Raw genomic sequence first — 21,491 nt, 5'->3', positions numbered from 1 at the left:
GTGTTTTGACTCCGGGCTGGATTTGGACCTTGGAGGATCGGGAGATCGAGCCTCAGGAGATTTGGTCCCCGTAGGGAATGTGGAACAGCTGCAGGGAGGGGCAGAACAACCTGTGGTGGAGGTTGTTACCTGCAGCTGCGGTTTGGGATGGGAAATGCAAATTGTTAAAAGGAAATTTAAAATTAAATGGAAATGGGAAATGGATTTGGCACAGCCGTGGTTGGATTCGGTCCCCAGGCTGCGGGATGTGGACCAGTGGAGGTCGTTCGGGATGGCCTCGGGCAAAATTTGCCCCTTTCAAAATTTGGGGATGCCAGCCAGCTGGGGGGCTGTGCTGGCGAGATTTGGACGTGGGGTCCAGCCATGGGTGGCATGATACGGCCTGGGCCCCACGGGGGGTCTGGGGGAGTGTGGTGTCCCTTGTCCGTTGGGGCGCCGTCCGGGCATGTGGCTCGGGCCGACAAGGTCACTGGACCCTGGTGGGGGTTAAGACCTCCGGGGGGGTCCGAGGTGGTTTCTCAAGCCTGGAATGGCATTTATTGAGGACCACTAGGGGGAGGTGTTGCGGGTCGCACTTTGGTGGTGGTACTGCGGACGGCCAACTTGGGCCTGATGTGGTGACCACCGGGCATGCGGCCTGACACCCTCCTCCTGAGACTCTGGGACAGCCGGCATGTGGTGACCTGCCATGCCGTGCTGGTCTATGGACGCGGGTCGAACCGAATGGACAGGGACGGAGATGGCCTACCAGACAACCATTGGGGCATCTGTGGAACGTGATGGTGTGAGCGTGACCTTCCACAGATGGTCCGTTATGATTTATGGACTCTCGGTTTGGGAAGAGAGCCATGGGAGTGTTGAATCGGGAGATGTGTAACGAGCCGAGCATATGGGCCATGCTCGGCTGGCATGTGTATGGCAAAGCATCTTTCTTTGGTGAAATGAGTGAATTGTGACAAATGTTTGGCATGGGTAATCTCGGGGTTACATGCAAATTTAAGGGTGAATTTTGTGAAGAGAAATGGTGGACACTGCATAGTGACACCATTATTGATCCAGGTGTGTAGACCAAAGTGTTGGAGGCTGTGATAAAATTGACAGGGTAGCAGGACAGCTTTCAACTGGTTGCGGGGGCGACTGTGCCGATATTTGGGATGCGGAGTCATGGGGATGTAGTTGTGTAGTTGAGGGTCAACATGGTGCTATGGGTGTCCGAGGTGTGTGGACCATGTCTTCTGGGTGGGTCTCCTGGTGGAGCATGGCTGTTGACTGGACCTTGGTGTGGTCAAGTGTGGGTGAGCACAGCGGGGCTAGGGTTCTGTGGACTGGGGGACGAGAGGGTGGCGTAGGTGACGTGAGGGGAATGCCACGCACTGTGACAGTCTCCCCCAGGGCCGAGGTTGTGTGTGTGGTAGTGTGTGTGTGGTAGTGTGTGTTGTGACAGCAGGTGCTCACCACATTGGCCAGCTGGGGCTGGTGCAGCTGTGTTCCTCGCAGGGGGGCCGAAGGATGGATGGTGGGTCGCACCCTTATGGACACCCATGGGCCATGTTGGCGTTTTGACTGCTCACCTTGTCCCGATGACCCTTGCACGGTAGAGGTGCGGGGCTGTCGTAGCCACATGTAGTTGTGTAGTGATAATCACCGTTGGATGCGGATCCACATACCTGCCAGTATAGTGTGGAGAAAAGAGAAATTTGGTGAAATTTGATAGGCCCAAGGATAAGTTTTGGGATTTTGAGGGTGGATTGCACCTTTGGACTTGACCAACTGGAAGTTACCTGTACATCAAGGTAGGGGTAAGGCCTTGATGGTTACTGTCCCAGGCGTCAGGACCTGCTTATGGAAATTTTGGGACATGTAATTTGGAGTTGGGAGGCGGGTGAGAGTGATGACATGGCCGGTGAGGAGGATTGGAATGTGTGCCACACAGAGTCTTGTGGGTGGCGTTTGTTTATGTGTAGAGGTGATGTGTTTTCATGTGGTCGTGAGGTTGGAGGAAATGAGTGAGTGATGATTATTGTGTTGGAAATGGAAATATGAGTGAGTCGTGGTGATTATTGTTGAAATGTGCTTGTGGAAATGTAATGATTTAAATGTGAATGGGATTTCACATGTAGCAGGCCATGGCACATCTTTTGCGCCATCTATGGAATTGTGTTGAGAATTGAATGGCAGCGGGGGAGGAAATGTGTTTTGGGATCTTATGGGTGGGGAAGGTGTATGTGTCCGCAGGTACAGATCAGGCTCTGAGGAGCGATGCCTGCGGCCGCCCTCTGCGGCAATTACCCCTGGCAGCCAGTGGTATCTGGAATTATTATTTATTTATTTTTGTATACTGAATCGTGAAAGAGCTGACATTTACTTCACAAACAAATCAACCAGACAAACAAAATATATAAAAAGAGGGAGCGGAAGACAAGATGGGGAGAGAAGGGGAAGCACACAAACACTTGAGAGCACACAACATTTGAGAGCAGGGAGATGTGTGGGAGGGAGAGGGCTTGGGGGGAGGAGGCGTGGGAAGGTGGGGGGTTGGGGGGGGGTGGGAGAAGTATAAAACACAAGGACACCAAGGACTTCCAGGACAGAAGTTGGTATTTCAAAAAAGTGGAATTGGGGTGAAATTAGCGGGGGTAGAAAAGATCAAGGTTTTGGATGGGGGAAGATAAGAGATGGTGGTGAACAGCTGTTTTAAAGACCTGGAGGGTGGAGTGGGATTGAAGAGAGTGAGGGAGTTTGTTCCAGAGGCGGGAGAAAAGAGGAATGAAGGAGTGAAGGTGAGCAGAGAGTCTTGATTTTGGCAGTTTAACCATAAGAGGGTTGCAGGCAGATCTTGTGCGACCTGTAGGAATATTTGCGGGACAGAGCCCAGAGAGTGCTGGGGGGCAAGGCCAGAGAGGAGTCGGTACAAGACGGAAAGACCACCAACCTGCCTGCGGTGAGTGAGTGAGAGGCCCTTGGAGTAAGCTTCATCGCGGGAGATTCCAATGATTCTGAATGCTTTGGTTTCAACAGCGTGAAGACGAGCTAGGTGTGAGGCAGGAGCACCAGCCCAGAGGGGAGAGCAGTATTCCATTGAGCTGCGGATGAAAGCCTTGTATGTGGTGAGGAGCTCAGGTGTGCTAAGGAAGGACTTCGCACGACGGAGGATGCCCAGTTGGCGACTGGCTTTGGAGGCCAGATTTGAAATGTGGTTTTCCCAGGAAAGATCATGGCAGATAGTGAGACCCAAAAGCTTGAGTGACAGAACTTCTTGGAGAGGATTATTCAGAAAGTGGATGGGAGGGTTGTCCAGTCGGTCTTTTCGGAGAGACATCGTAAGAGTGTGAGATTTGTCAGGATTGAAAGACATGTTCCACTTGTTTGTCCAGTCTGTGATTTTGTCCAGGTCTGCAGAGAGTGAGGAGGCTGCAGACTGCTGATCTGAGGGATGAAGAATGGAGCGACAGAGAGTAGAGTCATCAGCAAAGAGATAGAGAGGATTTTCAAGAGAGTCAGAGAGATCATTGATGAAGACCAGAAAAAGCACAAGGCCCAGAACACTGCCTTGGGGAACTCCAGCCTGAACAGGAGGAGGAGACGAGAGAAACCCATTCAGGGCCACATGTTGACTACGACTTGAGAGGAAGTCCGCCAGCCATGCGTGGAGATTTCCATGGATACCAAAAGAGGAGAGTTTGGTGAGCAGAGCGGGGTGCCAGACCATATCGAAGGCACGTGATATGTCAAGGGAGACAGCTCTAATTTCCTGTTTGGGATTGAGGACCTCCATCCATTGTTGAGAAAGCAGAAGCAGCATGTCCAGAGTAGAGTGACCAGGTCTGAAATCAAATTGATGATCAGAGATCAAGCCATTGGAGAAGAGGAAAGATTTCATATCTGAAGCAATGATGGATTCCATGACTTTGCTGATAATTGGGAGAGTGTTGATTGGTCTGTAGTTGCTGGGATCTGTTTTTGCACCTTTTTTGTGCAAAGCGGTGATGTCGGCAGATTTCCAAGCAGATGGCAGATGACCTTGAGCAAAAGAGAGGGTGAAGAGAACAGAGAGAGGGAGTGAAAGAGCGGAAGAACAGGATTTTAGGACCCGTGGGCTGATGCCGTCAGGTCCAGTTGCACAATCAGAGTCGAGGGTTGACAGAAACATTTCCACCTTGTCAGGAGGAAAGGACACAGAATCCAGGAGCAGCTGGGTACGGTGGGTACAGAGAGGGATGGGTTTTTGACACAAGATTTAGAGGCAAACACAGAGTTAAGGCATTCAGCTTTTTCACGTGCGGAGTCAGCCGTGTGGTCGTTTGAGGTGAGGGAGGGGATGGAGGGGGAACAAACACCAGAAACAGATTTGAACAGATGCTACCAGGATTTGGAAGAGGGAGACAGATAAGAGAGTTCTGTCCTGAGAACGGAGAGATATTGTTTCCTGGCTTTCCTGAGGGTGGACACACACTTGTTTCGGGCTTTGTGAAAGGGAATGAGCTTTCCTTCCATTTGGATTTGCTTTCCAGGAGACGAAAGCAAGTTGTGTGTGGGCAATAGCCTCACCACAAGAATCCGTGTACCATGGATGGGAGGAAGGGTATGACAACTGAAGACGAGATGGGATAAATCTGTGCATGAGAGAGAGCAATTTACTTTGGAAGAATTCCCAGGATGAGTTGATGTCAGAGGCGGTAGAGATGGGAGACCAGTCCAGATGATTGATGGCTGCTTGAAGACCGTGCCAGTTGGCCTGAGTGAAATGCCAGACTCGTCGACGCTGAGGAGGCTCTCTGAGAATGGTCAGAGAGATGTCCACTTTAACAAGCACATGATCAGATGAGCCGATTGGAGCAGAAGAAGAGCAGCAGACATTTTCAGGTAATAGTAAGGGAAACATATGAAAATCTGTTAACTAAATTGTTACCAAAAAATTTCTTCACCAATATGTTTGTAAAGGTGTGTAATAACATGTGTTAAAATGTTGAAGGTCAACTCCCGTGGGAAACCCAGAAAAAAAGCTGTTGAATTCGGGTACCGAAAAATTATTTTCGAGAATTTTTATTTTTTTTAATCGGCCCTTAAGTAACTTATGAGGGGTCAAATAAGGGTTTTTCATGATTCTGAGTTGATTGTTAACATTTATATTTCACCACAGACACTCCTTTGTGGAAAAATAATTTCTAAATATATCTCATTTTCTACTTTGCAGGACATGGAGTCTAGCAATATGGATGAAGACGTTACTCCACCTGTGCTCAATTGCTTCATCTGTGCACGCTCGGATACACTAGCTGAAAGGCTCATACAGGCAACTCCAAAGGGATACTCAACTTTATTGAAACAAGCAGAAACTGTCGAAAATGTTACTGTTGTGGAACGTATGAAGGAGGCTCAAAAGGAAGGAAAACTGAGGTACCACCAGAAGTGTAAAAATGATCTGTACAACAACTTTGTTGCAACCACCAAGAAGTCAGCTCAAGCATCAAAGGCAGAGAAAGAGTCATCAAAGTTGAAGAGAAGACGCACTACTTGTGAGTTCAGTTCATCAACTGGCTGCAGTTCTAGAAGATCACAGTCAGTTGACCTCCTGTATAAGGATGTATGCATTCTTTGCAACCAACCAGCCCAGCTCTACAAAAATAATCCAGCACAAGCTAGAAAGAAATACAGAGTGCCAGATAATTTGACTGCAGATACACTGAAGGCAAGCTTGCTGAAGACAGCACGGAGTCGCGGGGATGACTGGGGCACTGAAGTCACTGGACGCCTGGAAGGGATCAACGACTTGGTAGCAGAAGAAACACTGTACCATTTGCGATGCAAACTTATGTTTGCGAGAGGTGACAGTTTGTCCAAAACTGATGAGGAAGGAAAAAGGAAGAGAGGACAGAGGAGTATTGATGAGGAGCGAGAGGCAGTTTTTATTGAATTCTGCGAATGGTTAGACTCAGAATTAGAGCATGGGGTAATGAACATGGACCAAGTCCATGAAAAGCTGCAGGAGTTTGATCAGTCACCAGAGAAGAGCCTTTCTTATTCAAAGCATTGGCTAAAGATAAAACTTCTAGAGAAATACGAAGACACCTTGTATTTCACAACACAGGAAAGAAGGGCAGATGTACTCTGTCTCAAAGATGGCACCGACAATATTCTGCGAGGGCATCATGCTAATCTTGACCATGGAGATGAGAAGACTCAGATCATAAAGACGGCACTCAAGTTCATATCCAATGATATTGCCTTGATTGATTTAGGTCCAAAGTCATACCCCACCACACACAGTATGACTGACATCGATAGTCAGCTGACACTTGTTCCTGCAAGCCTTCAGATGTTCTTGAGACCGATTGTCAAGACAGACGAAAGAGTTGCCGTTTGGGGGCAGAATTTTATTAAGGCCTGTCGACCTCGATCTGGAGTATTGCCACACCAAATGGGGCTTGCCATACAACTTGATCATAGATTTGGGTCAAAATGGATGCTCAACAAATTCCACCGGCTGGGATACACTGAGTCTTACACGGAGACACAAAACTACAAATACTGCTTCCTTAATAGTAGGAGTGGAGATGATGTTCCAGATACTTCTGGCACTCTTGACACCATTGTGGAGGAAACCGATGAACAGATCAATGATGAGGTTGCGGTTGATGCTGCGCTTGAGGATCAATCAGTGATGACAGCCAAAGTGCCAGCCAGTGAAAGTGAATTGTCAAGTAATGATCAGGTGGTCTTTATGGAGGTTGGGGAAACAAACAATGCATTCTACAGAGCATGTCTTTGAACCCCAGTGACTATGGATGGACCATAGGTGTGCATGGGTATGAGCCAGTTCCAACACTGGACCCCACGGCTCCTGAGGAGCTATTGCAGTTCACGAGCTGTAATTGTCATGGAGATTGCAGCAACCGGCGATGCAGCTGCAAGAAGAATGGGGTCACGTGCATCTCGGCCTGTGGAGTCTGTAATGGCATTACATGCAGAAACTGCAGTCATGATGTTGTTGAGTCTGAAGAAGACATAGACAATGACTGTTGAAACTTCTGACACTGTGAATGAGAAATAACTCTTGAGTATTATATATGTATGTGAAATAAAAGCTACTTTGTGTGTAAATGTAAAAGTGAAAATATAAATGTTAACAATCAACTCAGAATCATGAAAAACCCTTATTTGACCCCTCATAAGTTACTTAAGGGCCGATTAAAAAAAATATAAATTCTCGAAAATAATTTTTCGGTACCCGAATTCAACAGCTTTTTTTCTGGGTTTCCCACGGGAGTTGAACTTCAACATTTTAACACATGTTATTACACACCTTTACAAACATATTGGTGAAGAAATTTTTTGGTAACAATTTAGTTAACAGATTTGTGAAATATCTCATAAAATGCCCTTACTATAAGTTAGTCATAACCAAGTCCAGAAGAGAAGATGCTCCGTTGACTGAGATCCGGGTCGGGAAATTGACAGATTGTGCCAGTCCCAGTGAATCACAGAAGTCCTTTGCTGAAGAGCCATGGCTGGTGAGAGCGGTACCCACACCCAGCCAACTGGCATGGTGACAATTGAAATCACCACATATGAGGAAGAGAGAGTTGGGATGGGTAGATAGAAGTTGGTCCATATTATCAGACAGCGAGATGTAGATGGAGTCATCACTGTTTGGTGGATGGTACAACACACATACGAACAAAAGGTGGGAGCGAAGGGGAAGCCATAGCCAAAGGTATTCCTGGGGGTGAGGTGGAGAGAGGGCAGTGCAGGGTGAGTGAGGAAGAGTTTTTTATAAAGATAGCAACCCCCCCCCCCCCCCTCCAGGACGAGCCTCAGGTCTATCATACCGGAGGAGGGAGTAACCTGGGAGAGATACCAAGGAATCAGAGACATCATGAAGGAGGAAAGTTTCTGTTAAGCAGATCACGTCTGGTTTGTCAGAAGTAACCTGTATGGAGAGATCAGTCAAGTTTGAGTGAAGGCCCCAGATGTTTGAGGTCCATACTGTTAAAGAAGAGGAAGGGGGAGCATCGGATACAGAACAGGGGGGGGGGGAGCGGTAGGGTAAGATGTGGAAGAGGAGGAAGAGGTAGGGAGAGCTGTTGAAGGTGTGTCAGAGATTTCAGAATAGCTTGGAGAAAGGGAAGAATGGGGCGGACAAAAGGTTTGATGGTGATTGGGTGAGGCGCAGTGAGGTGTTATTTGAGGAGGAGGAAGAGTGAGGCAGAAGGTTGAGGGAAATGAAGGTGAAAGTTGGAAGGGGGAAGAAGCAGGGAGGACGCTTTGAGGAGGAGGGGAGAGAGGGGAGTCTAGGAGGGGAGGAGTGAAGGAGAGTCTTGGAGGAGAGGGGTGTGGGGGGAGTTTAGGAGGGAAGGGGCAAGGGGGGAGATCTGAAAGGGATGGGTGATGGGGAAGATTTGGAGGGGAGGAGCAAGGGGGAAGATTTGAAAGAGATGGGTGATGGGGATGATTTGGAGGGGAGGGGCAAGGGGGTAGATTTAGAGGGGAGGGGTGATGGGGAAGTTTTGGAGAGGAGGGGTGATGGGGAAGTTTTGGAGGGAAGGGGTGATGGGGAAGATTTGGAGGGGAGGGTCAAGTGGGAAGATTTGAAAGGGATGGGTGATGGGGAATATTTGGAGGGGAGGGGCAAGGGGGAATATTTGAAAGAGATGGGTGATGGGGAAGATTTGGAGGGGAGGGGCAAGGGGGTGGATTTGGAGGGGAGGGGTGATGGGGAAGTTTTGAAGGGGAGGGGTGACGGGGAAGTTTTTGAGGGAAGGGGTGATGGGGAGGTTTTGGAGGGAAGGGGTGATGGGGAAGATTTGGAGGGGAGGGGTGAGATTGGATTTTGAAAAATGTACGATTAATAGGAAACGAACATTTATTGCAAAATGAGTTTCTTGAGACCTTCGAGTCAAAAATACGTTTGAGGATGCTGGAGGATGGGTGGAGTTCTGGAGAGTTTAGGGAATGTATGAAAGAGGCACTATAACTGTAAGAGATGGAATTTTTTTTTGGAATGAATAGATTTGGTGAGCAAGGCGAAAGCATCCTTTTATAGAAGAAGAAGAAAAAGGTGTTATAGTCTATGACAGAATACAGTTCTTCAGGGGACAGTTGAAACATTTTTTAACGACGTGAACACGTGATCACAAACAACGTGGTCGAAGAACGAACGAACAAATAAGAACGAATAACGGATAAGAACAGAGAAGGGAATTTTTTTTTTTTTTTTGAGTTGAGATGAAAACAGAGACAGAGACCGAACGTGAATGTGAAAAATAGAGACCGAAAGTAATTGCGAGCGCAATCGAAGAACCGCTGAGACAGAAACAAAGCCTCAAGCCAAGGTCAGACACGGTAGCCTACTAGTACTACACTAGGCCTCAGAATACGCGACATGAACTAACCGACGATTCTGTACACAGGTATGAAAAACCAACACCAATAATCTATCTATAATTCCAGTAATCTCTGTGTGTGTGTGTGTGTGTATGCGACCGCTGTTTCTCGACAACTACCGGTCCGATATACTTGAAACTTGCCAGGTATATTGCTGGGGACCCGAGGATGTGCCTTTTCAAGGTTTCATATTAATCGGACAAGTAGTTACCGAGCTATGGCGATTTCTTTACCAAACTCCGCAAGCCGTTCGCTTTGGACCAAACCATTGCATGTAAATAGAGGGGGGGGATTGTCACCGTACTCGCAAGCCGTTCGCTTTGGACCAAACCATTTCATGTAAATAGAGGGGGGGGATTGTCACCGTACTCGCAAGCCGTTCGCTTTGGACCAAACCATTTCATGTAAATAGAGGGGGGGGGATTGTCACCGTACTCGCAAGCCGTTCGCTTTGGACCAAACCATTTCATGTAAATAGAGGGGGGGGGATATAATTTTAGATATATATATAGTACGGGCATGCCCTAGTACTGTTAAAGACACACCAATAGTTACACACACCGAAAGAAGGATACAGTTTCGACAAAAACACAATTGTGAAAAGTTACTTAACTTCGAAAGCGTGCGCGAATGGGTAGCTTTGAAGAGACGTGACCTCCAAAGCGTCCTTACCCACAATCCTTTTGTTTACCCACATTCGCCACTTTTGTTTACCCACTTTTGTGGGTAAGGTTTACCCACCTTACACTGTTTACCCACTTTTGTTTACCCACAAATTGGAGCTCGTCGGTGGATGGTCTGGTTGGGCGCCGTGGGGTAACGGAGATCTCTGGTGACCCGTGTAGCTGCGCGGAAGCAGGAGGCCACGGAGGAGCCTGGTGTGTGGAGACCCTCACCGGCGAGGTAATGGTGGAAAGGGGCTGTTGGGCTGTCATGGGGCCGAGAGGTAAAGGGGGGGGGGGGGGGGGGGAAATGAACTTGTAAGTCGGTTGACTTGTTTTGGGACTGCGGGCACCACAGCCTGAAGCGCCCCCACCATCTTAGTTGTGCGGTACCTCCCCGCTGCCTTGTAAGAAATGCACACACATGAATATGACATCAATGCCATGGTCCTGCAGGGGGGGGGGGGGGTGAAATAAGTGCTTTGTTGACTTTTGAAATGCCTTGATGAGTTGCGGAATGAGCATGCGTGGATAAGGGGTTCGTGTTGAATGAATGATGGCGAAATCCACCGAGCCATGTTACTCACCTGTAACATCTGGACAGGGCCCGCGGAAATTTAGGGGCGCATTGGGGATGGCCCCGCAGGTAAGGTTATGTCTTGTGGCATCCACCGGGGGACGCGGTCTGTAGACCGGGGTTGTACAAATGTTTTATAGAGTTTTGGAATTTTGTAAGTTGGCTAAGGTTTGTGGTTAAGTTAGTTTTGGTGTGTTGTTTGTGTCCTCCCTTCGCAGGAACAAAGAAGAAAATGTACATATTTGTTTGCATGACTGTTAAGGGGTTTCTCTTGTTAAGGAGGATAGGTAAGTAGCTTCGGCTCACTTCCCACAGCCCTCCTGATTTATTTCATAGGTTAATTAAGTGTGTGACAGTAAGTGTTAAGACTGGAATGGTAGCGCCTGCAGTGAACCTTGCAGGAGCTACGGTTCCAGGGGGGTGGGGGGCTGTGTTATGTCGGGTGGGGTAGTGATATGTAGAGCCAGCTAGATCTGAATAGGTAACGTGCTTCATCTGTCGCGTTAAGGAATCTGCCCTGTAATAAGTTTCATGTGTAGGCGTTTTGTCGGGTAAGAGTATACCTGTGAACATACCAGGATGTTCGTGTGTTAAATAGCATAGGGATTAAAAGATAAAGCCCCTGTGTGTCACATCTGGTATCTAAACCTTTGTCCCTTATGGAAATGCAGACCAACATAGACATGTAGTTAGGTCCCTAGCGCAACATTAAATAATTCCCTTCCCTGACAGTGACTTCGGAAGGAAACCAGGCCAGGACACCGCCGATGATGGCTCCCGCCAATTACACCTCCAACAGGCCTAGCCACATCGAGTGCCACGCGCTATGACCACGGAACAGGGAACGAGTGAAGGGGCAGCGCGGTAGGGGAGGACCTTCAGCCGGCGAGTCGGTGGAGGGCACTGATTGGGCGGCGCGCCGGGGCTGACGTCACCACCGAGGGAAGGTTATTTAAGGGAGCGCCGAACGCCATTTGCGCTCTTGCGGTTCGTGCTCTTGCAGATTCCTGGCCCTGGCAGACCCGGTCCGATCTCGAGTGGAGAGAGTCCTCTCCCTGGTTGCGTTGGCTGGCAGTCTTGGCCCTGGTTGCGTTGGGTGGCAGTCTTGGCCCTGGTTGAGTTGGCTTGAGAGTTGGCTTATCGATCGTGTGTGAAGATCTACGTCGTGGTGCTTGGAGCGGTGCTTGTGCTTGGAGCGGTGCTCGGTGCTGTGGTGCTGGAGCGAGGGACCTCGTGGGTGCATCGGGGCCGAACGGAGCCGTGTTGGACGGCAGCCAAAGACAAGACAACAGGACAGACAAGGCAAATCCACATTACATTTTACACGACGAGACAATTATTTTCCTTTAATCCATTCCTGTGTCTGTTGTTGAGCCTGGTGTGCGGGATCCCCATTTAGGCCATTTTAGTCCCGGCACGTATTTCCCTGTCCCGCGATTCCTTGTAAATAAACCCTTGCATTATTTTCCCTTCCCATTCAAATCTTGGTTGTTCGGTTGAATTAATTTCCTTGCAGGATCGAAGCTGCCGTCGGCACGATCCAGGTAAGCTTTTGCCGCAGCCTTCCAATTTCCTTCTTCCTCCCGCGCGTTTTATAGCCGAATCCGTATTGGGTGTTGCCTCCGAATAAATCCGTTCAGGCCTATCCGCGGTCTCTAGTGTTAACCGGAGTCGCACGACAATATATTTCGGAATTAAAATATATTTCCACATTTTACCCCAAAGTTTTGCTCTTGACCTCTTCGATTAGTTTGCATGGGCAGGTAACCACACTGAATGAGCAGAGCCTTGCTTGGCATGTTCAAAGAGATGGCCGAAAATATCACAGATCTTTTTGATCATTTCAATGTCTCACCTTTTTATCTAGATTATGTTTAACCTTTTTGCAGATGTCTAGCATAGATTGATGAAGTATGGTTTGCTTGTTGTCTTATTGATGGTTAAACAAATTTGTACATTCATAGCATATGGCATGGTGACGCTGCAGCAAATGTATCACGTGATGTCCTTTGTCGTCTAGGACTGGGGACTTGGTGTATCGCTGGTGTAACTACAGGTGGATTCCCGTGATGGGAACTATGAAGCAAATCAGTGTGAATGGATCTACTGTGTATGGTATTCATAACACATGGCATCTTTACCGCTATCTACACGGGAGCTGGTTCTTAATGGACGGTAATTACCTGCGCCACCGAAGGTGGATGGAGGTTATGTTTTCACCCCTCTCTGTTTGTTACCCTGTGCTCGCGAAGCGAAAAGCGGGGTTAAGCATTCAGGTACATACGTGTGCCGTGTACCGTACGCCGTACGCCGTACGTGTCTGCATTTTAAAAAATCATTTTCTCGGCAACCGTTGGTCCGATTGACATGAAATTTTCACCATGAGAGGGCCTCCTCCTGTGGAATAGTTTAATGATTATTATGACGTCATAGGTCACGTGGTGCAGGCGCCAACTTCGAAAAAATTCGCACCTCTATATCTCTGAAACCACTACATGGAAAAAATTGAGACCTGGCTCATTGCCAAATACCTGGGCGGCTTAGCTAAAAAATTCGGATCGATTGTGCCTTTTCCCTTAAAAGCATGAAACTTGGCACATGGCTAGAATACCCGAAAAGAAAGATTTTTAGTCCAGGGGGCATCCCCAATTTCACCCCATATGGCGGCCATCTTGAAATCCAAGATGGCCATCATACAAGACCTATTTTGATGAATATCTCCATAATTAGAACAGATATCAAAATGGTTGAAGTGCCTATACCTACATTTTTAGGGTCTAGGAATCCAATACAACAACACAACACAACATGCATTTTAAAGGCCATTTTCCCTGCTAGAGCGGGAGTTAGCCATTGGATCTAGGAATCCAATGGCAACATAAAATCCAATGGCAACATATTGGAACACCCACAGTTCCAATACTGGAGTCTCACGATGGCATTGGAGAACAGCATCCTGACCTTTGTGCGCTCATTGAGGGAGGCTGACTTTGAAATGTACTTAGATGCTTTATGGGAGCTTCTTCCGTGGTTCTTTGCTCTTGACCATACGCACTATGCAAGATGGGTCACAGTCCATTTGCGTGATATGATGGACTTGCACAAGACACACCCTAAAGGTCTGGATAATTTCCGAGCTGGCATGTTCACGGTACAAAAGACCCAACGCAAATTTTCTTCAATTGCTACAGATCATGCACATGAACAGAACAATGCACGTATCAAGGGAGATGGAGGAGCTGTGGGTCTGCTGGACAATGCCCATGCTCTGCAAAGATGGATGGTTGCAGGTCCAGAGGTCTCAAGGGTGATTGATGAGTTTGAGACTGCACAGGAGCAACATGAAAGCAAAGCGCCATCACTGCATCATGATCAGAATAAAAGCACCCAGATGACCTTTGACAAACATGTCAGATCACTTGTATCAGTTATCGAGGAGCTAGGTAATCCATTTCTTGAAGAAACCGCTGACCTTTTGGTCCTTGACACAAAGGATATAGCAAGTGCATCAGTCGTACAAAGTGTGAAAGACGTGCAGAAAGTGGGAAAGGAGGCTCTGGAGTCATTTGTGCAAGAGAGGCTGATTGAACGCTCAAAGCCTTTGAATGATGTCGTCCCGCGCAAAAAGTTACCTCTGTTTGGCAGCTCATCAGTAACAGACCAGCTGACAGATAAACACAAGGTAGCCTCATTGATGAGTGATGTTCAACTGTTTTCTCGCCTCTATATTGCCTGTCAAACCCGCGAGGGAAGCCTGGATGAATTTTTCCGTCATGAAAATCAATCTTTCCCTCCATCTCTGTCCAAGGATGGGAAGCTTCGACCTGGTACAAAGAGCGACCTTTTGGACTGCTTAGAGGAACTTTCACCATCAAGCACACAGATGCCAGAGGTGACATGTGTCATACTTGACGGGGCAGTAATTGTTCAAAAGCTAAAGCCCGATGTTGGCACAGTCAAAACATTTGGCGAATATGCCGAAAAGGTCTTCATCCCATTTGTTTTCTCACAGTACAAATCTGCAACCCGACTTGATCTGGTGTGGGACCGTTACCTACCCGACAGCCTTAAGAGCATGACCCGTGAAAAGCGTGGCAAGGGGGTTCGCCGACGAGTAGATACCTCAGTTGCAATTCCTGGACAGTGGCAGAACTTTCTTCGAGTTGATGAAAACAAGCGTGAACTCTTCAGCTTCCTTTCCAATGAAACAATTAAATCATTTGAAGACCAGCGCAAGGAGCTAGTTGTCACACTTGATACAGAGGTTCTTACTGCTCCACCACGCATTGATCTAGAATCACTCTCCCCGTGCACTCAGGAAGAGGCAGATGGTCGGATGTTCCTACATGCTGCTGATGCAACACAGAGAGGGCATAGTGAGGTCCTCATACAAACTGTGGACACAGATGTTGTCGTGCTTGCAGTTACAGCATCCCAGAAGCTTTCAGTGATGATATGGTTACAATTTGGGACAGGCAAGAACATGCGATTTATCTCTGCACCTGATATAGCCACAGCTCTTGGCCCTGAGAAATCTAAAGCCCTCCCCATGTTTCATGCACTAACAGGGTGTGACACTTCTTCAGCGTTTAATGGGCGTGGAAAGGTAACTGCATGGAATGTGTGGGAATCATTCCCTGAGCTCACAGAGGTACTAGCAGAAATTTGCCACCAGAGCACAGAGATAACTGAAACCTGCATGAACGTCATTGAGAGATTTGTTATTCTGTTGTATGATCGCACAAGTACTGCTACTGACATTAACATTGTACGAAAGAAACTGTTTGCAAAGAAGGGCAGACCTGTGGAATCAATTCCACCAACACATGATGCCCTTGTGCAGCACGTAAAGCGGGCAGTATACCAAGGCGCACTATGCTGGGGACAAGCATTGCATGCTAAGCCTGATCTACCAAGCCCCACTGAATGGGGTTGGCAAAAAACGTCTGCTGGCCAGTTCAAACCAATATGGACAACACTTCCAGAGGCTGCAAAGATCTGCAATGAACTTGTTAAGTGTGGGTGCAAAAAAGGATGTACTGGTCGTTGCCGGTGTAAGAAAGCTGCACTTCCCTGTACTTCTCTCTGCGCATGTGATGGAGAATGTAGCAAAGACTAGAAAACCACAAGATGGCACAGTTACAGTCTGCGATGTCATAGACACTTTTAATCACTGAAGAATGCCAACCTGTTAAGAGTATTTATATGCATTCCCAGTATGCATGATACTATGCAAAATTAATATTTTCATATGACTGCTTAATATTTTATGTTACCATTGGATTCCTAGACCCTAAAAATGTAGGTGTAGGCACTGCAACCATTTAGATAGCTGTTCTAATTATGGAGATATTCATCAAAACAGGTCTGTTATGGCGGCCATCTTGGATTTCAAGATGGCTGCCATATACTATTGAATATTTTATGTTGCCATTGGATTCCTAGACCCTAAAAATGTAGGTATAGGCACTTCAACCATTTTGATATCTGTTCTAATTATGGAGATATTCATCAAAACAGGTCTTGTATGACGGCCATCCTGAATTTCAAGATGGCCGCCATATGGGGTGAAATTGGAGATGCCCCCTGGACTAAAAATCTTTATTTTGGGGTATTCTAGCCATGTGCCAAGTTTCATGCTTTTAAGGGAAAAGGCACAATTCATCAGTTAAGCAGCCCCACTAAAATACTCCCGATGGGGAATAAGATATGTTAATGATGATGTCATCGGTGCCTTCGTTATAACGTTATAATTCGACAAGTACAACACTTATGCAATCATTATTTTAAAAAATTCAGCAACTGTTGGTCTGATGGACACGAAATTATCACCATAGGAGCGCCTCCTCCTTTCGAATATTTTAATGATAATCATGACGTCATAGGTCATGTGGTACAGGCGCCATCTTGGAAAAACCGAAAAATGTTGCACCTCTATATCTCCAAAACCGCTGCATGGAAAAAATTGAAACATAGCTCATTGTTAGGAACATTGTATGGGGGATAAGGGATGTTAACAATAACGGCATTGGTGCCTTAATTATGACATCATAATTCGACAGGGACAATGCTTAGTCTAATCAGTTCACGTTATGGACGAGATATGACTAAACTTGGGGGATGAGTTGGTTTGGTGACAAGAACAAGCCGATTAGATTTAGGTTCAGGTCCGAGTCCAGATCCGGCCTATCAGTGGGATTACACCTCCGACATAAACAAACTGTTCAAACAAAACATAAACTGTTCAGCCTGGCGGAGGGATGCGCTCTACCGAGTGCCCTTCTAGTATTATGACTGCGTTTTACACATATAACCCCACCCTTACTGTTACCTATTTATCAGAATTAACACTGTTATTGTAAAATATTTCGGGCCGAATTTACAAAAGGCGTTTAATATTTAGACGAGCGTAGAATCGCTAATCGTGCGATGATCACCCGTTGAATGTTAGTCTCCAATCGCCGAAGAGTGTTTATCTAATGCGTGGTCAAAACTTAATCATAATTAACCATTTAAACAACATATAAACTTTTACATGTCGGCGAGGGCATGTTTAAGAGTGCATTTAAGACCTTGAATTTTGCATTGCATTGCAATTATAATTGGTAGGTTACATGGGATGGTGAATATGGCTGCATTAGGAGTGCTTGAATTATTATTATTATTATTATTATTTTTTTGTATACTGAATCGAGGCTCGTGAAAGAGCTAACATTTATTTCACAAACAAATCAACCAGACAAACAAAATATACAAAAAGAGGGAGCGGAAGACAAGCTGGGGAGAGAAGGGGAAGCACACAACCACAACATTTGAGAGCAGGGAGAAGTGTGGGAGGGAGAGGGCTTGGGGGGAGGAGGCGTGGGAAGGGGGGGGGGGGGAGAGGTATAAAACACAAGGGGACCGAAATTAGCGGGGGTAGAAAAGATCAAGGCTTTGGATGGGGGAGGATAAGAGATGGTGGTGAACAGCTGTTTTAAAGACCTGGAGGGTGGAATGGGATTGAAGAGAGTGAGGGAGTTTGTTCCAGAGGCGGGAGAAAAGAGGAATGAAGGAGTGAAGGTGAGCAGAAAGTCTTGATTTTGGCAGTTTAACCATCAGAGGGTTGCAGGCAGATCTTGTGCGACCTGTAGGAATATTTGGGGGACAGAGCCCAGAGAGAGCTGGGTGGGCAAGGCCAGAGAGGAGTCGGTAGAAGACGGAAAGACCACCAACCTGCCTGCGGTGAGTGAGTGAAACGCCCTTGGAGTTAGCTTCATCGCGGGAGATTCCAATGATTCTGAACGCTTTGGTTTCAACAGCGTGAAGACGAGCTAGGTGTGAGGCAGGAGCACCAGACCAGAGGGGAGAGCAGTATTCCATAGAGCTGCGGATGAAAGCCTTGTATGTGGTGAGGAGCTCAGGTGTGCCAAGGAAGGACTTCGCACGATGGAGGATGCCCAGTCGGCGACTGGCTTTGGAGGCCAGATTTGAAATGTGGTTTTCCCAGGAAAGATCATGGCAAATAGTGAGACCCAAAAGCTTGAGTGACAGAACTTCTTGGAGAGGATTATTCAGAAAGTGGATGGGAGGGTTGTCCAGTCGGTCTTTTCGGAGAGACATCGTTAGAGTGTGAGATTTATCAGGATTGAAAGACATGTTCCATTTGTTTGCCCAGTCTGTGATTTTGTCCAGGTCTGCAGAGAGTGAGGAGGCTGCAGACTGCTGATCTGAGGGATGAGGAATGGAGCGACAGAGAGTAGAGTCGTCAGCAAAGAGATAGAGAGGGTTTTCAAGAGAGTCAGAGAGATCATTGATGAAGACCAGAAAAAGCACAGGCCCCAGAACACTACCTTGGGGAACTCCAGCCTGAACAGGAAAAGGAGATGAGAGAAACCCATTCAGGGCCACACGTTGACTACGACCAGAGAGGAAGTCCGCCAGCCATGCGTGGAGATTTCCATGGATACCAAAGGAGGAGAGTTTGGTGAGCAGAGCAGGGTGCCAGACCATATCGAAGGCACGTGAAATGTCAAGGGAGACAGCTCTAATTTCCTGTTTGGTGTTGAGGACCTCCATCCATCGTTGAGAAAGCAGAAGCAGCATGTCCAGAGTAGAGTGACCAGGTCTGAAACCAAATTGATGATCAGAGATCAAGCCATTGGAGAAGAGGAAAGATTTCATATCTGAAGCAATGATGGATTCCATGACTTTGCTGATAATTGGGAGAAGGCTGATTGGTCTGTAGTTGCTAGGATCTGTTTTTGCACCTTTTTGTGCAAAACGGTGATGTTGGCTGATTTCCAAGCAGATGGCAGATGACCTTGAGCAAAAGAGAGGGTGAAGAGAACAGAAAGAGGGAGTGAAAGAGCGGAAGTACATGATTTTAGGACCCGTGGGCTGATGCCGTCAGGACCAGTTGCAGAATCAGAGTCGAGGGTTGACACAAACTTTTCCACCTTGTCAGGAGGAAAGGACACAGAGTCCAGGAGCAGCTGGGTATGACTGGGTACGGTGGGTACAGAGAGGGATGGGTTTGGGACACAAGATTTAGAGGCGAACACAGAGTTGAGGCATTCAGCTTTTTCACGTGCGGAGTCAGCCGTTAAGCCATTTGAGGTGAGGGAGGGGATGGAGGGGGAACAAACACCAGAAATAGATATGACCAGACGCCACCAGGATTTGGAAGAGGGAGACAGATAAGAGAGTTCGGTCTTGAGAACGGTGAGATATTGTTTCCTGGCTCTCCTGAGGGTGGACACACACTTGTTTCGGGCTTTGTGAAAGGAAATGAGATTTCCTTCCGTTGGATTTGCTTTCCAGGAGACGAAAGCAAGTTGTTTCAGGGCAACAGCCTCACCACAATATGCCGTGTACCATGGACGGGAGGAAGGGCATGACAACTGAAGACGAGATGGGATAAATCTGTGCATGAGAGAGAGCAATTTACTTTGAAAGAATTCCCAGGATGAGTTGATGTCAGAGGCGGTCGAGATGGGAGACCAGTCCAGATGATTGATGGCTGCTTGAAGACCGTGCCAGTTGGCCTGAGTGAAATGCCAGACTCGTCGACAATGAGGAGGCTCTCTGAGAATGGTCAGAGAGATGTCCACTTTGACAAGCACATGATCAGATGAGCCGATTGGAGGGAAGTTAGTCATAACCAAGTCCAGAAGAGAAGATGCTCCGTTGACTGAGATCCGGGTCGGGAAATTGACAGATTGTGTCAGTCCCAGTGAGTCGCAGAAGTCCTTTGCTGAAGAGCCATGGCTGGTGAGAGCGGTACCCACACCCAGCCAACTGGCATGGTGACAATTGAAATCACCACATATGAGGAAGAGAGAGTTGGGATGGGTAGCTAGAAGTTGGTCCATATTATCAGACAGCGAGATGTAGATGGAGTCATCACTGTTTGGTGGATGGTACAACACACATATGAACAAAAGGTGGGAGCAAAGGGGAAGCCGTAGCCAAAGGTATTCCTGGGGGTGAGGTGGAGAGAGGGCAGTGGAGGGCGAGTGAGGAAGAGTTTTTTATAAAGATAGCAACCCCACCTCCAGGACGAGGCTCAGGTCTATCATACCGGAGGAGGGAGTAACCTGGGAGAGATACCAAGGAATCAGAGACATCATGAAGGAGGAAAGTTTCTGTTAAGCAGATCACATCTGTTTTGTCAGAAGCAACCTGTATGGAGAGATCAGTCAAGTTTGAGCGAAGGCCCCGGATGTTTGAGGTCCATACCGTTAATGAAGAGGAAGGGGGAGCATCAGATACAGAACAGGGGGGAGGAGGGGTAGGGTAAGATGTGGAAGAGGTGGAAGAGGTAGGGAGAGCTGTTGAAGGTGTGTCAGAGATTTCAGAATAGCTTGGAGAAAGGGAAGAATGTGGTGGACAAAAGGTTTGATGGAGATTGGGTGAGGCACAGTGAGGTGTTTTTTGAGGAGGGGGAAGAGCGAGGCAGAAGGTTGGGGGAGATGAAGGTGAAAGTTGGAAGGGGGAAGAAGCAGGGAGGATGCTTTAAGGAGGAGGGGTGAGAGGGGAGTCTAGGAGGGGAGGAGCGAGGGAGAGTCTCAGAGGGGAGGGGTGTGGGGGGAGTTTAGGAGGGAGGGGAGGGAAGGGGCAAGGGGGGAGATTTGAAAGGGATGGGTGATGTGGAGGATTTGGAGGGGAGGGATGATGGGGAAGTTTTGGAGGGGAGGGGGGATGGGGAAGTTTTGGAGGGAAGGGGGGATGGGGAATATTTGGAGGGGAGGGGTGAGATTGGATTTTGAAAAGTGTACGATTCATGGGAAAGGAACATTTTTTGCAAAATGAGTTTGAGACCTTCGAGTCAAAAATACGTTTGAGGACGCTGAAGGAGGGGTGGAGTTCTGGAGAGTTTAGGGAATGTAGAAAAGAGGAACTGTAAGAGATGTTTTTTTTTGTTTTTTTTGGAATGAATAGATTTGGTGAGCAAGACGAAAGCATCCTTTTGTAGGAGAAGAAGAAAAAGGTGTTATAATATATGAGAGAAAATAGTTGTTCAGGGGAGAGATTATACATTTCTAACCACGTGATCGCGTGATCGCGAACAAAGTGAACGAAGAACGAACGAACAAATAAGAACAACAAATAAACGAATAAGACCTGAGAAGGAAATATTTTTTTGGGTTTGTTTTTTTTTGAGTAGAGATATTAAACAAGGAGGTATGAGGTGAACGACTGGGACGAAACAGAGAACGAAAATAATTGCAGCGCATTCGACGAACCGCTGAGAGAAAAACAAAACCACAAGGTCGGAGACGGTACGGTAGCCTAAGCCTACGAGTACTAGGCCTCAGAATACTCGATACGCATTAACCGACGATTGTGTATACATGTACGAAAAATTAGCACCGAAAATTTTCCTA

The 21,491-nt window shown here is 47.3% G+C and overlaps 1 protein-coding gene across 1 annotated transcript in view; it reads left to right on the top strand.

The window, feature by feature from the left end:
- The window catches only part of LOC137425401 (fish-egg lectin-like), a 54,673-nt gene that overhangs the window by 5,705 nt on the left and 27,477 nt on the right, over window positions 1-21,491 (top strand). Inside the window, exon 3 of the mRNA XM_068113803.2 lies at window positions 12,644-12,798. Coding sequence (XP_067969904.2) covers window positions 12,644-12,798 — 155 coding nt within the window. The remainder of the gene's footprint in view (window positions 1-12,643; window positions 12,799-21,491) is intronic.

This window comes from Myxine glutinosa, chromosome 4 (assembly GCF_964187855.1).
Source record: "Myxine glutinosa chromosome 4, kmMyxGlut1.1, whole genome shotgun sequence".
In the NCBI taxonomy this organism is placed as follows: Eukaryota; Metazoa; Chordata; class Myxini; order Myxiniformes; family Myxinidae; genus Myxine; species Myxine glutinosa.
The sequence above is the reverse complement of the archived record's forward strand: the minus strand, read 5'-3'. Positions and strand labels throughout refer to the sequence as shown.